General features: G+C 38.7%; 1 protein-coding gene across 1 annotated transcript; it reads right to left on the bottom strand.

Moving 5' to 3' along the window:
• On the bottom strand, nt 1-418 carry LOC115836030 (ubiquitin-like protein 5). Its single transcript, XM_030816200.1, has one exon. The coding sequence runs from the start codon at nt 346-348 to the stop codon at nt 127-129; it is 222 nt and encodes a 73-aa protein (XP_030672060.1). The 5' UTR covers nt 349-418; the 3' UTR covers nt 1-126.
• Between the last annotated feature and the right edge of the window lie 13,130 nt (nt 419-13,548).

Below are 13,548 nucleotides of genomic sequence, written 5' to 3'. Positions count from 1 at the left end.
TTTTTTTTTTTTTTTTTTTTAACATCTAAGTGTTTATTAAGGTGAGTTTTTACAAACAAGCATCTATCCCAGTGTGGGGGATGAGGATGGGAGAGCAAAGCGGGGCAGGAAGATGAGGATTCTCATCTATTGATAATAAAGCTCCAGGTTCATCCCATCGTGGATTTCATAGTCCCCCAGAGACACGTGGTCCTTAAAAATCGTGTACCACTTCTTCAGGACAATCTTGTTCCAACGGGTGCCAGTTTGGGCTGCAATCAGCTTCTTAAGGTCCCCGATGGTATCATCCGTGTTGCATTTAACGCGGACCTTCTTCCCCAGACGGTCGTTGCAAACAACCTCGATCATCCTAGCTGGACCTCGAATCGCCTGGAACCTGCCAGCGCCACCAGCTCCTCACCCGAGCGCTGAACCCCGGTCGTATCTGTTGTTTTGAGACACCAATACGTAGTACAATTTTTGAGCAAATTATGAAGATATTATTTTGAGCTAAAAATTTGTAATGTAAATGCCATAAGATAGAGTTTGATGCTAGAGAAGGTGAATGCGTGTTATAAAAAGTTGAATGGAACGGAAATGCGTTTTATAATAGCAGAACACTTTATATACTATGCCTTTCCCCACCCTCTGCTGAGTGTCAGACCTTGTCTCCTCAAGGCAGAATAGCTTGAGTGGCCAAACATTTCATAATGGCTTTTCTGTTGCTCATCACTAATTTTTTTTAGAACGTCTCTAAAATTTTCTGAGTCCCTCTTATAAGGGAAATCAACCTCTCAGACTTGTGAACTTTAGGTATTTGGAATATTCAAAGCCCAATACTGAATTTAAGGCCAAGATGTGGTATGAATCGTGGGATATAAAAGGAAGCAAAGTACCCGGATAAGACAAATACCAGGAATCTCATGTGTTCCTTTCATTTTATGGGTTTCCAAGGTGCTCAGGGAAGCAGAATTGGGAGGTGAAAGAATATATTCTTATTTGGGCAGTGGGGATTGGCAGGGGTAGTTATAAAATCTTTGTAGACGTTTCTCTCTCTGAGGCAGTGTCAGATAGTTTGACAGCTGTATTAGTTCCCCAGGGTTCCAGTTTCTTCACATCCTTACCAACACTTTCTGTAACTGTTACCATTACTTTCTGTTTTGGTAGTGGCTATCCCAAAGGGTGTGAGGTGGTATCTCAATATCTCACTGTGGCTTTGACTTATATTTTTCTGATGATTAGTAATGTTGAACATCTTTTTGTATGCTTACTGGCCATTTGTAGATCTTCTTTGGAAAAATGTCTATTTAAGAATTTGGAATATTCAAAGCCCAATACTGAATTTAAGGCCAAGACATGGTATAAATTGTGGAATATAAACAGAAGCAAAAAGGCTGCCATTAAAATGTACCACAAACTAGATGGCATAAAACAACAAATTTATTATCTCTCAGTTGTGGAGGCTGAAAGTCTGAAACCAAGGTGCTGGCCGGGCCATGCTCCCTCTGAAACCTGTAGGGGAATCCTCCTTTGCCTCTTCCTAGTTTCTGATGTTTGCTGCAACCTTTGGTGTTCTTTGTCTGGCAGCTGGCTGCATCACTCCAATCTCTGCCTTCATCATCACATGACATTTTCCCTGTGTGTCTTTGCCACGTGTTGCCTTCTTACAAGGACACCAGTCCTATTGGATTAGAGGCCCACCCTACTCTAGCATGATTGCATCTTAACTAATTACATCTGCAACAACCTTATTCCCAAATAAGATCATACTCTGAGGTACTGGAGATTAGAATTCAACATATTTTTTGGGAGGAGGGACACAAGCAAGCCATAACAACAGTAATAATACGTGACAGGCAATAAAATGTTCTGAGAGTCATTGAGAAAAAATGGTTTTTGTGTCCTCTATTATTTTAAGAGCCCCAAGTGACTGGAGCTAGTAGGAAGAAAGTTTCTGGCACCAGTAACACCACTGGTTTTGCAAAAGAGGTGGTGTGATTTCTCAGATTCTTGATTTGAAATAAAGATGTAGTATGTGTAGCAAATCTCTAGGAAGCAATGACATTTCTAGAATTAAATAGACTGATAACTTTATAAGGGAAGAGCAGGAATAATAATAGTAATTTAAAGGTCTATGTGCAAACCATATATCTGATAAGCGGTTAATATTCAGAATATATAAAGAACTTCTACAACTTTATAACAAAAAAAGATAACTTGATTAATAAATGAGCAAAGGAATTAAATAGACATTTATCCAAAGAAGATATACAAATGGGCATTAAGCATATAAAAACATGCACAACATTACTAATCATCAGGGAAATGTAAATCAAAGCCAACACCTCACACCCTTTAGGATAGCCACTACCAAAACAGAAAGTAACGGTAAGAGTTACAGAAAGTGGGCTAGGTGCGGTGGCTCAGGCCTGTAATTCCAGCACTTTGGGAGGCCAAGGCAGGTAGATCACCTGAGGTCAGGAATTCGAGACCAGCCTGACCAACATGGAGAAACCCCAACTCCATGAAAAATACAAAATTAGCTGGATGTGGTGGCCCATGTCTATAATCCCAGCTACCCGGGAGGCTGAGGCAGGAGAACCGCTTGAACCCAGGAGGCAGAGGTTGCAGTGAGCCGGGATCGTGCCACTGCACTCCAGCCTGGGCAACAAGAGCAAAACTCCATCTCAAAAAAAAAAAAAAAAAAGGGTTACAGAAACTGTTGGTGAGGATGTGAGGAAATTGGAACCCTGGTACACTGTTGGGAATGTAAAATGATGCAGCCGTTATGCAAAACAGTATGGAGGTTCCTCAAAAATTAAAAATAGAACTACCATATTGATCCAGTGACATGGTTTGACTGTGTCCCCTCTCAAATCTCATTTTGAATTGTAGTTCCCATAATCCCCACATGTTGTGGGAGGGACCTGGTAGGAGGTAACTGAATCATGGGCGTGGTTACCCCCATGCTGCTGATCTTGTGATAGTGAGTGAGTTCTCACAAGATCTGACCGTTTTATAAGGGGCTTTTCCCTCTTTGCCTGGCACTTCTCCTTGCTGCCATCATGTGAAGAGGGATGTGTTTGGTTTCCCTTCTGCCACGATTGTAAGTTTCCTGAGGCCTCCCCAGCCATGTGAAACTGCGAGTCAACTAAACCTCTTTCCTTTATAAATTAGCCAGTCTTGGGCAGATCTTTATAGCAGCGTGAGAACAAGTAATACATCCAGCAATTCCACTTCTAGGTATATATCCAAAAGAGTTAAAGATAAGGTTTCAAAGAGGTATTTGCACACCCAGCACTATTCACATTTGTAGCACCATTCATGACAGTCAAGAGGGGAAAGCAACCTGTTTATTGACAGATAAAGGGATAAAGAAAATGTGGTATGGACAAACAATGAAATATTATTCAGCCTTAAAAAATGAAATCCTGTCATAGGTTACAACATGGATGAACCTAGAGGATGTTATGCTAAGTGAAATAAGCCAGTCAGAAAAGACAAATACTGCATGATTCCACTTATATGAGGTGGCTAAAATAGTCAAACTCATAGAAATAGAAAATAGAATGGTGGTTGCCAAGGGCTGGGGGAAGAAACAGTGGGAAGTTTGTTCAGTGGCTATAGCATTTCAGTCATGCAGGGTGGGGGTGGTTCTGGGCATCTGTTGCACAGCAATATGCGTGTGGTTGATGGTCTTGTATACTTGGAAATTGAAAGGGTGAATTTTATGTTGTTTGTGTGTTTGTTTTCTAGAGACAGTCTTGCTTTGTTGTCCAGGTTGTAGTGTAGTCCAGAGATCATATTTCACTGCAGAATTGAACTCCTGGGCTCAAGCCATCCTCCCCACTTCATCCTCCCAAGTAGCTGGGACTACAGGCATGAGCCACCACACCCGGACTAAATTTTACTTTATCTTGTGTAGAGATGGGCTCTTGCCATGTTGCCCAGGCTGGTCCTGAACTGTGGCCTCAAGTGATTCTCCCACCTTTGCCTCCCAAATTGCCAAGATTACAGGTGTGAGCCACTGCACCCTGCCTATGTTGTGTCTTTTTTCCACAATTGAAAATAAAGGCCAGGCACGGTGGCTCATGCCTGTGATACTAGGACTTTGGGAGGCCAAGGCAGGTAGATTGCTTGAGTATAGGATTTCAAGACCAACATGGCCAACATGGCAAAATCCTGTCTCTACTAAAGATACAAAAATTTAGCCAGGCGTGGTGGCATGCACTTGTAATCCCAGCTACTCAGAAGGTTGAGGTAGGAGGATTGCTTGAGCCCAGGAGGTTGAGGCTGCAATGAGCTGTGATGGTGCCATTGCACTTCAACAGAGCAAGATCCTGTCTCAAAAAACAAAAGGCCAAATATTTTTCTTAACAAGTCGTTTCTAAGCCATGTCACAGTGAGATCACTGAGTAAATGCTAGTTAGGATAGGTAGGTTTGACTGTAAGTCATACTGGCTGCTTAAATCAGTTAGTTCACTCCTCTGGAACTCACTGATCTACCTATTATTCTGTGGTGGAAGTATACATCACGGCCTGTTTTACCCATCGACTCCAAGAAAAAGTGCCTTCCAAACGGTTCTTGATAAATAAGCAGGAACCATATTTATGCTTTATTATCCCACCTCCTGAAACACAGATTGAGGTGAGCACCTGATTCTGGGAAACCTACCCATAGATTCCTCAGTGACCCCTGTTGCCACCAGAAGATTTCTGTCAGGAATCCAAAATTTGGAACCAATAAACTGTAAAGTGCTAAAGTAAACTAAAGCTCTAAAGTAATGAGATAAAATTTAAGCTAGAAAGGCCTTGATAGTCCATATAAAAAACAGTTATGAAAGAGTTAAAATCTAGAATGGTGCAGGAACAAGACGGAGAGAAGTGCATGACTGAGACTTTCTGGTTCACGTGAGAATGGCCTGCATTCTTTTTGTCTGGTTTTCTGCAGTTCAAATATATGGTTATGTGTGGATTTGATGTTGTTGTTTATTTATCCTGTTTAGTGTTCACTGAGTTTTCTGGATATGTGGTTTGGTGTCTGTCATTAATTTTGGATAGTTTTCAGGCATCATTACTTCAAACATTTCTTCTTTTTTCTCCTTTTAGTATTCCATAATTGTGTATCTTTGGGAATTTTCCAACAGTTTTTGAATGTTCTGTTCCATGCTTTTATTCTTTTTTATCTTGCATTTGAGTTTGTGAATTTCTAATGGCTTGTTTTAAGCTCACTGATCTTTTTCCTTGGCCATGTCGAGTCCACTGAGGAGCTCATTGAAGGCTTTTTTCATTTTTGCTAGTTTCAGAAATTCCTAGCATTTCCTTTTGATTTCTTCATAGAGTCTCCATCTCCCTGTTTACATTACCGATCAGTTGTTGCATGTTGTCTATTTTTCCATTAGATCTCTTAGTATATTAATCAGTTATTTTAAATTCCCTGTTTGATAATTCCAACATCTATGCCATATCTGAGTCTTGTTCTGATTATTGCTTTGTCTCTTCATATTATGTCTTTTCTTGCTTCTTGGCATACCTTGTAATTTTATTGAAATGTATACATGTTATTGGGTAACAGAAACTGAAATAAACAGGCTTTTAGTGTGAGGATGCATATTAGTCTGGCTAGGAGTTGAGCTGTATTTAATATTTGGAGTAGGCACAGGTACTAGAGGCTTCAAATTCCTCATGTCCTTGTTTTTGTCTTTCCTCTTGACTTGAGGCTTCCTTAAGTACTCCTCCTCAGAGAGAGAGTCTGTGTCTGGCATCTCTTATAACTGTAATCCACTGTTACAATATTAAAGCCCTGGTGGTATGATGGCAAGGTTTAATGGGGGAGGGTCCTATAATCTTAAAATTAAATATCAGTCTTTTAATTGGTCCTGTGTTTCTGGGCTGTGACTTCACAAGTGTTTTTCCAGTGATATAGATTTCCCCTACTCCCACTCCCTTGTGCATTCACTGGCTACTGAGTTTTTAATCTAGTTGCCCCAAGCCCTGACTCCTATTGACTATGTTCCCCTCCCTCTTTTAGGTGAGAAAAAAAAGCATCAGCTGGGAATGGAGTGGAAGGAATGCCATTATCCCAGCTGGGAAAAAGCTCAGACAGTCTTTTCCCCTGGAGAGTAGGCCTATGAGAAGGCTCTGGGCTTATTACATAATGATTTCTCTTTTCCGCCTTCTGCCAGAGCCATGAGAGGACTTTTTTTTTTTTTTTTGGTTGAATCTCCACTGTGACAACACTGTTCTTGGAAGTACAGTCCGTGAAACTGTGGGGATTCCCCTAAGACTGCAACGTCAAGGAGTTTCTCACTTTTGCACTAGTCCAAACTCAGCCTCCAGCAATTCTTCAAAATAATCACTTAATTTTTCAAAACAATCTAATAGTTCATGGCTCCAGTGGTTTCTGCTCTAGATAAGCAGATCTTGGCTGCGACTGTCCGGGTGCACCTGTCTCTAGATTTCGGTGTGGTGCTTCCCTATGGGTCCAAAAGTCCTTGATTTTCAGTTTTGCCAGCATTTTCTTGTGGTAAGGATGAAGTGGTGATTTTCAAGTTCTTTATATGTCAGTTTAAAATGGAATCCTTATTGCCTCCATTCTTAGAGGCTAAATTTTGATTCCTGTCCTTGGATTTTCATGAGATTCTCTAAAATAAACCATTTTTTTCTCTAGAGTTGGCTTGAGTAGGTCAACCACACAATCAAAAGACCTGTGTCTAAAACTTATTGCCTGCCATGCATCATAGCTTCTTCAACTGTTCAAAGGGGCTGGTTAGGCTAAAATAACTCTAAAATCCCCTATTAATCAGCTAGACATAAAATAAATAATACAAAAAAGATATCATGCTTTAACCAGTCCCCTTGAAGCTACTGATCCTTTGTTTGCAGATGCATCTTCACTGTTAGGAAGGGGAAATAGTAATTTACTATGGGGGCGATCAAAGAAAAATATTTTACTTGTAAAACTGGATCAGGGAAGGATATTTCTAATAAATAACGGTATTATTGCCACAAAAGTTCAACTATATGACAGCTGACAATATGAACCTCACTTGTGTGTGTTTCAGTGGGTATAGAGTTGACCCTTGAACAACATGGAGGTTGGGGTGCCAAAACCCCACACAGTCAAAAATCCATGTATAACTTTTGACTCTGCAAAAAGTTTACTAATAGCTTACTGTTGATCAGAGGCCTTACTGATGAAGTCAACAGTTGATTAACATATATTTTGTATGTTATGTGTATTATGTACTGTATTGTTATAAAAAAGTTAGAGGAAAGAAAATGTTAAGAAAATCATAAGAGAAAATATATTTATCACTCATTAAGTGGTAGTGGATCATCATGAAGGTCTTCATCCTTGTCATCTTCATGCTGAGTAGGCTGAAGGAGGAAAAAGAGGGGTGGCTGGTCTTGCTGTCCCAGGGGTGGCAGATGTGGAAGAAAATCAGCATGTAAATAGACCCACACCATTCAAATTCATATTGTTCAAGGGTCAACTGTATTACCAATAATTAGGTAATTAAACCTTTTCATGAAGATTGAATCTTTTAATATAAGACACCAATCAATAATACTTATGTCTCACTTTATTCCAAAACAGATTAAAGTATCTGTAATAGATCTCTTTTTTGTCTGTCTGGCATCCTATTTGATTCTGTGACTATCAAACCTCTTCTTTTGGGGAAATGATCTTTCCTCAACTCCAATCAGTCATAGAACCCACATCCCTGGCCATGGAGATGGACCTATGACCTGTCAGGCAGACCAGTGAGAATGCTCCCCTGAGACTTTCAGAATTAGGTTGATGGAGATAGGGGAAATCCTTCCTGTGGACCTAAGTGCTGCTGTTGCCATATTTCCAGCTATGTGGAGGAACCCAGGAGAATGAAGTCAATACACAGAGGAGAAAAGGCAGGGAGAATCCCCAGCATCATTTGTGTCTGTGAAGTTTACTGTACTCCTACACTTCTCCTTGTATGATTAGATGATCCAGTATATTACTCTCTTTCCGAAGCTAATATATTTCTGTCATTTCTAGCCAAAAGTTGGGTGAATACAGAAGCTGATATTAAGGGTTTCTGTTTGGTTTGGTCTGAATGTCTAAAATATTATCCTTAAACATAAGCAAAAAACTCTACTGGAAAAAAAAATAGCTTGAGGTGTGTTCTCCACAAAAGCAAAATCAAGGATATTAGGTTATAGAAGAAAGGCCTTAAAGTTAAAACACTGAGCAGGATCTTACCATCTGAGTTATGTACAGATTCCTTAATTACTCTGTATCACAGAGGTATCTATAATTGACGATAACATCTGTCACTGAACTGTCTTATAGAAAGAATGAGGTTCATAGAGTGCTTTGAGCAACTTGGAAAATAGTAATGTTTGAATCTAATGTATATAATGCATCACATTTAGAAATGGTGAACTTTGATTAATTTCCTAGTAACCCTGATGCTCAATTTCTTTTTCTGTAAAATGGGGGCGATATCTTTTTTGAGGGGTTGACAGAATTAGCGATCATATCTACATGTGAAGCTGGGAGGTCACGATTCAGCCAAAGGTGATACTACCAGAAAAGGAAGGCCAGCCAACTACTCAGGCATCCTTTGCAGGAGTTGATTTGCATTTTGAAAAGTGGGCTTGTGTGGGGAAAGCTTTCTGCAGAGGTGTGTACTTAGGTGCTGGGGGAAAAGACAGGAGACCTGAGGACAGTAAGAGATGGTAGTAGTTGGTTCCTATCTCAGAACAATGCACTGGCCCCTATGGGAAGAGAGGCAAAGAAGCTGTACCCTGGAAACACAGCACTATCTTGGCAACCTAAGTGTTTCACAGTTTGGGAACATCTAAGCAAGGCAGCATTCTCCTACAGGAACAGCAGCAGTAGAAATAGTGGAGGCCCAACAGAAGCCTGGCACGAGTAGGCTGCACCCAAGAGTGTGAACTTGTTTGTGAATCAGTGAGGAAACCCCTGAGACTTCCAAAAATACTTGGGGAGAGGACTTTTCAGGGGACTGAGATCTTGCATGCGATGGAATTCTGAGTCAGCAAAATCTGGGTGTAAATGCTAATGTGACTTTATAAGAGAACATTGATCCTTGAAATAGCTGGGTTCCATATATAACAAGATTTGGCATTTAAGTATGAGCCCTATAAATGGCTATACTGTCATGCTAAGATTAACACCATGCAACAACATGGATAAACCTGGAGGACATTATGTTTAGGAAAGTAAGCCAGACACAGAAAAACAAATACTGCATGATCCCACTCATATGGAAGATAAAAAGTTTTGTCTCATAGGGAACAGAACAGTGGTTACCAGAGACTGGAGAGGGAAGAGCAGAAGGAAGGGAAGGGGGGTCAATGGGTACAAAGTTACAACTAGACAGGAGGAAGAAGTTCTGGTGTTCTATTGCACAGTAGGGTGACTATGGTTCGCAACAGTAAGGTAGTGTATATTACAAAATAGCTAGAAAACAGGATTTTTAAATGTTCTCACCACAAAGAAATGATAAATGCATGAGATGACAGATATGCTAAGTACTCTGATTTGATCATTACATAACATATACATGTATTGAAACATCAAAGTGTGCCCCCATGAACATGCACAGCTTCAATGTGTCAAAAATTATTGTGAAAATTGAAAAAAGAAAAAAAAGAATTCTATCCACATCTCAAGACTGGCCAGGTGGATGTTACGAGCTTTGAGAATGAGGTCACATGATTTCTTCTGTGTTAGTTAAAAGCATAATTAATTTAGATTAAACCTTTGACCTTACTAACAGAATAGTTTACTGACTTACATATGCCCTCACCTCATTCTATCAAGAAGCTGAGGGGGCTAAGCAAAATAAACTGCCCCAAGATTACCTTTATACACAAATTTTCAGGTAAGTATTAATGAACTTTGACTCACATCATCTACATTTTCTAGTACAGAGTGAAATTTTCTCTAAAACAAAAGCATTCAATATCACTGCTTTTGTGCCACTAATATTTTTGTTATCAAACATACCACAAATGACAAAGCAAATCCACAGAAGCTTCATGGGACAGGGACTATCACTAAGTATTCATCTCAAGTGGGATAAAAACGTTCATAAATTTAGTAAATTTTAAAATATAGAAAATTTTAATTAAAATACTATGGAAAGAAAAACATTTGTTAAAGAGTTTTTCTGATTGTTCCTTTTAAAGGAAAGTTTTGACATGTTCATCATTGTTGTAGTCTTACCTGAATAATGCTAATGTTGAAAACATCTACTGCTGGTGCCAGCCACCACTCTGACACTCTACCTGAATTACAATGGCACCTTAACATATGTCCACTTGGATAAGAATTCAACTTTAGGAGGAGTTTTTCATAAAGTCTGGCATAGGCAGCATTTGCATTAACGAAGCCACATTTGCATTTCTCAGGCTTTAGGAGCGGCAAAGCTCCACCATCTGCACAAACATATAGATCACAGGAGTTACTTCTGTCTTCACAGTTTACTGGTAGTTTACTAGTTTTTAGCAGTAGCATTATAACTTCTATGATGGCAGTCTACCTACCTAGTGAGCACAATGTTTGAATGATTTTCACTCATTTTTCCTGTTTTTTTTTTTTTTTTTTTTGCATTAGAGGTTCAACTACATAAATTATCATACATATGTTGTTCGTTAGCTGTTGTCTTCAGTGTACACTGGGCAATAGCTATAAAAGCTTAGGGAAATGGCCATATGATCGAGTGATTCTGAAGAGAAAATGCCTTGTTAGGTTGTATTGGGATAGCTAATGTCAACTATTGAAATAACTGTCATCATTGTAATGAGATTTGATATTGTTTTAGCAAAATGTCTGTCAGTTTTGGAGCTCAGCACATTTTTTACCTATCTACAGAAGTTAATGGTAATCATATTCTTGACAAGGCAAAGTGAACCTATGAGATTTTTTTCAGAATTATCTTTTTAAGATGGACACTGTAACTCGTTTAATCCTCATAACAGTTCTAAGAGATAACTACCATTTATTGTCAGATATGTATTTAGCACTTGTATTAGGCTGTTCTTTCTATAAATACCTGCGACTGGGTAATTTATAAATTTATAAAGAAAAGATGTTTAATTGGCTTATGGTTCTATAGACTACAGGAAGCATGGTGCTGGCATCTGCTCAGCTTCTAGGGAGGCCTCAGGAAGCTTACAATCATAGCAGAAGGTGAAAGGGGAGCAGGCATGTCATATGACGAAAGTAGGAGCAAGTGATAGAGTGGGGGATGGGGAGATGCCACACACTTTTACATGACCAGGTCTAGATCTCGTGTGAACTCGGAGCGAGAGCTCACTTACCACCCAAAGGATGGACCAAGTCATTCATGAGAGATCTGATCTAATCCATATACCTCCCACCAGGCTCCACCTCCAAGATTGGGGATTACATTTCAACATGAGATTTGGGTAGGGACAAATATCCAAACTTCATCAGCATTTATATCCAAGGATTATATGTAATACTAAAATAGTCCTGCTCTGGGTGGACACTATTGTCATCCCCATTTAATAGTGAGGAAACTGAGGCACAGAGAAATTAAGTAGCTTGGCCAATCTGAAATTAATATTAGTCTGTTTTGTAGAGCAAAGAACTGTCACAAATATCTATGTAAAATATTTACACCACCATCTACCAATTATTGAGTGCTAAGCACTGTACAATTTCTAAATTCTTCCAACCCTGTAAAATAGCTATTATCTTAATTTTACAGAAAAAGAAACTAGTGCACATAGAGAAAAAACTTGCCAAATATCATATAGCTAGTTAGTGATAGAGCTGAGATCTGCCCCCACATGTATCTAAGTCAAAACCTATGCTTTTGACCAAGTCAGATGTCCAGTACAATATAATCACAGATGGGGAGAGGGAATAGGATTTTGGAGTTGAAAAAAAAGGCTATATTTCATTATTATTATATTACCTCCAGTATAGCAAATAACAGAAACAGAGGTGAAAAATCTCTTAGAAATTGGTCTCTATACAATACCCAGTGGTACAATGACAACATAAGGAGAAGTGAGTTTTCTAATGATTTGTATGATGACATTTATAATATTTAAAAGTAGTTCAAACTGAGAAGAAATGCCTTTAGCCTTAAAATTAAAGCTAACAAAAGTCCCCCCCACCTTTCCTACCTTCTTTACAATGCAGTATGTGTGCTCCAGCATTACTTACACTGTACCACATGTGGCAGGAGATTTGTTATTCCCTGTAACAGCTTACTCAGGGAAATTACAAAATTCCTTCTCTCAGGTTTCTAAAAACCATTTTTTTTTGTCTGATAAGGTGGTTTAATAGTAGTCCTTTCTCAAATCAGAAAAGTCTAGTAGGTAACCTTTCAAAGTTTCTCCTAATCCTTGTATGAAATAGCTATGCCAATGGAGTACTAAAAATCTTTCCAAAAAATGTAAAGGGATGTTTGTTAAAATAATGCTCAAGGGGTTTGATTCTACATAGGAATCAGTACAGTAAGTAACAATGCAAGCTGCTATACTACATAAAATATTCTACAGGGTTCAGAATAGAATATGTTAGAAACTTCTATAAAGGCTTTTTGTGCAATGGAGAAATTTTATGGTTAGAAATTTTATTCAAATGTACATAGTTACAACTACCATCAAATAAGTATAAAATATATTCAAAGAATTAACTAGAAAGGGTTCTTCAAAGATAATCCTAAAATATCCTAAAATATCAAGAGTATGATGGTAGTAACAAGACCATGAGAGAAAACTGAAATTATACATCAGGTTTGTACAGTTTCAGGTACCCACAACTTTAATGCAATAATGATAGTAAGCAGCCTTTGAGTATTTCCTATACACCATCATGACAGTTAAATAATTCTCCTATGTTATTTCACTTAATCTTCACTAACCTTAGAAAGTTATTTGCCAATTTCATTTTACCAGGGAGGAAATGGAAGCTTAAAGAGATTAACTCATATAGCTAATATATGATTGATCTGGGTTTAAAGTTTAAACCCACATAGTCCAACTACAGAGCCCAAGCTCTTAATCACTGTGCTATGCTTCCTCCATAGCATAGGACAAAACTTGTTCACCATCAAGAAAAAAGATTTTTAAAATACTAAAATGAAGTGAAATGGCCAAGGAAGAAAAGCAAAAGCCTTTGGTAGTCTTCAAACTGAATAATCCTTGAATCATTCTGACCTCACTTCGTCTTTTAGGGGTTTACTCCAATCAGCTACAAATATAATGGGTCCAAGAATTGGGGATTAGTCACCCATTTTATTTGTAGCTGATTTTCCCAGTTCCCTTTTGCTCTCTTACCTATCATGTTGGGGGGTGGGGGAAGGGTACCTGCAAATCCAGACAAGCGGACTTTAAAATTGTGTTCACATCATCACATTATTCCAGTTGTTTCATTACTCATGTACATGGTGATTTCAGAAATTCTTAGAATAATCTGGTACACTAAATGTGAATTATGATTTTCAGCTCTTAGCAACCCACTGTGTGTTGTTCTGGCTTCAAGAAGGACTCCAAAAACATGGTCACTCTTGTTTACAT

This window comes from Nomascus leucogenys, chromosome 7b, assembly GCF_006542625.1.
Source record: "Nomascus leucogenys isolate Asia chromosome 7b, Asia_NLE_v1, whole genome shotgun sequence".
Classification (NCBI taxonomy): Eukaryota; Metazoa; Chordata; class Mammalia; order Primates; family Hylobatidae; genus Nomascus; species Nomascus leucogenys.
Note: the sequence above shows the minus strand (reverse complement) of the source record. Positions and strands in the feature narration are given on the sequence as shown.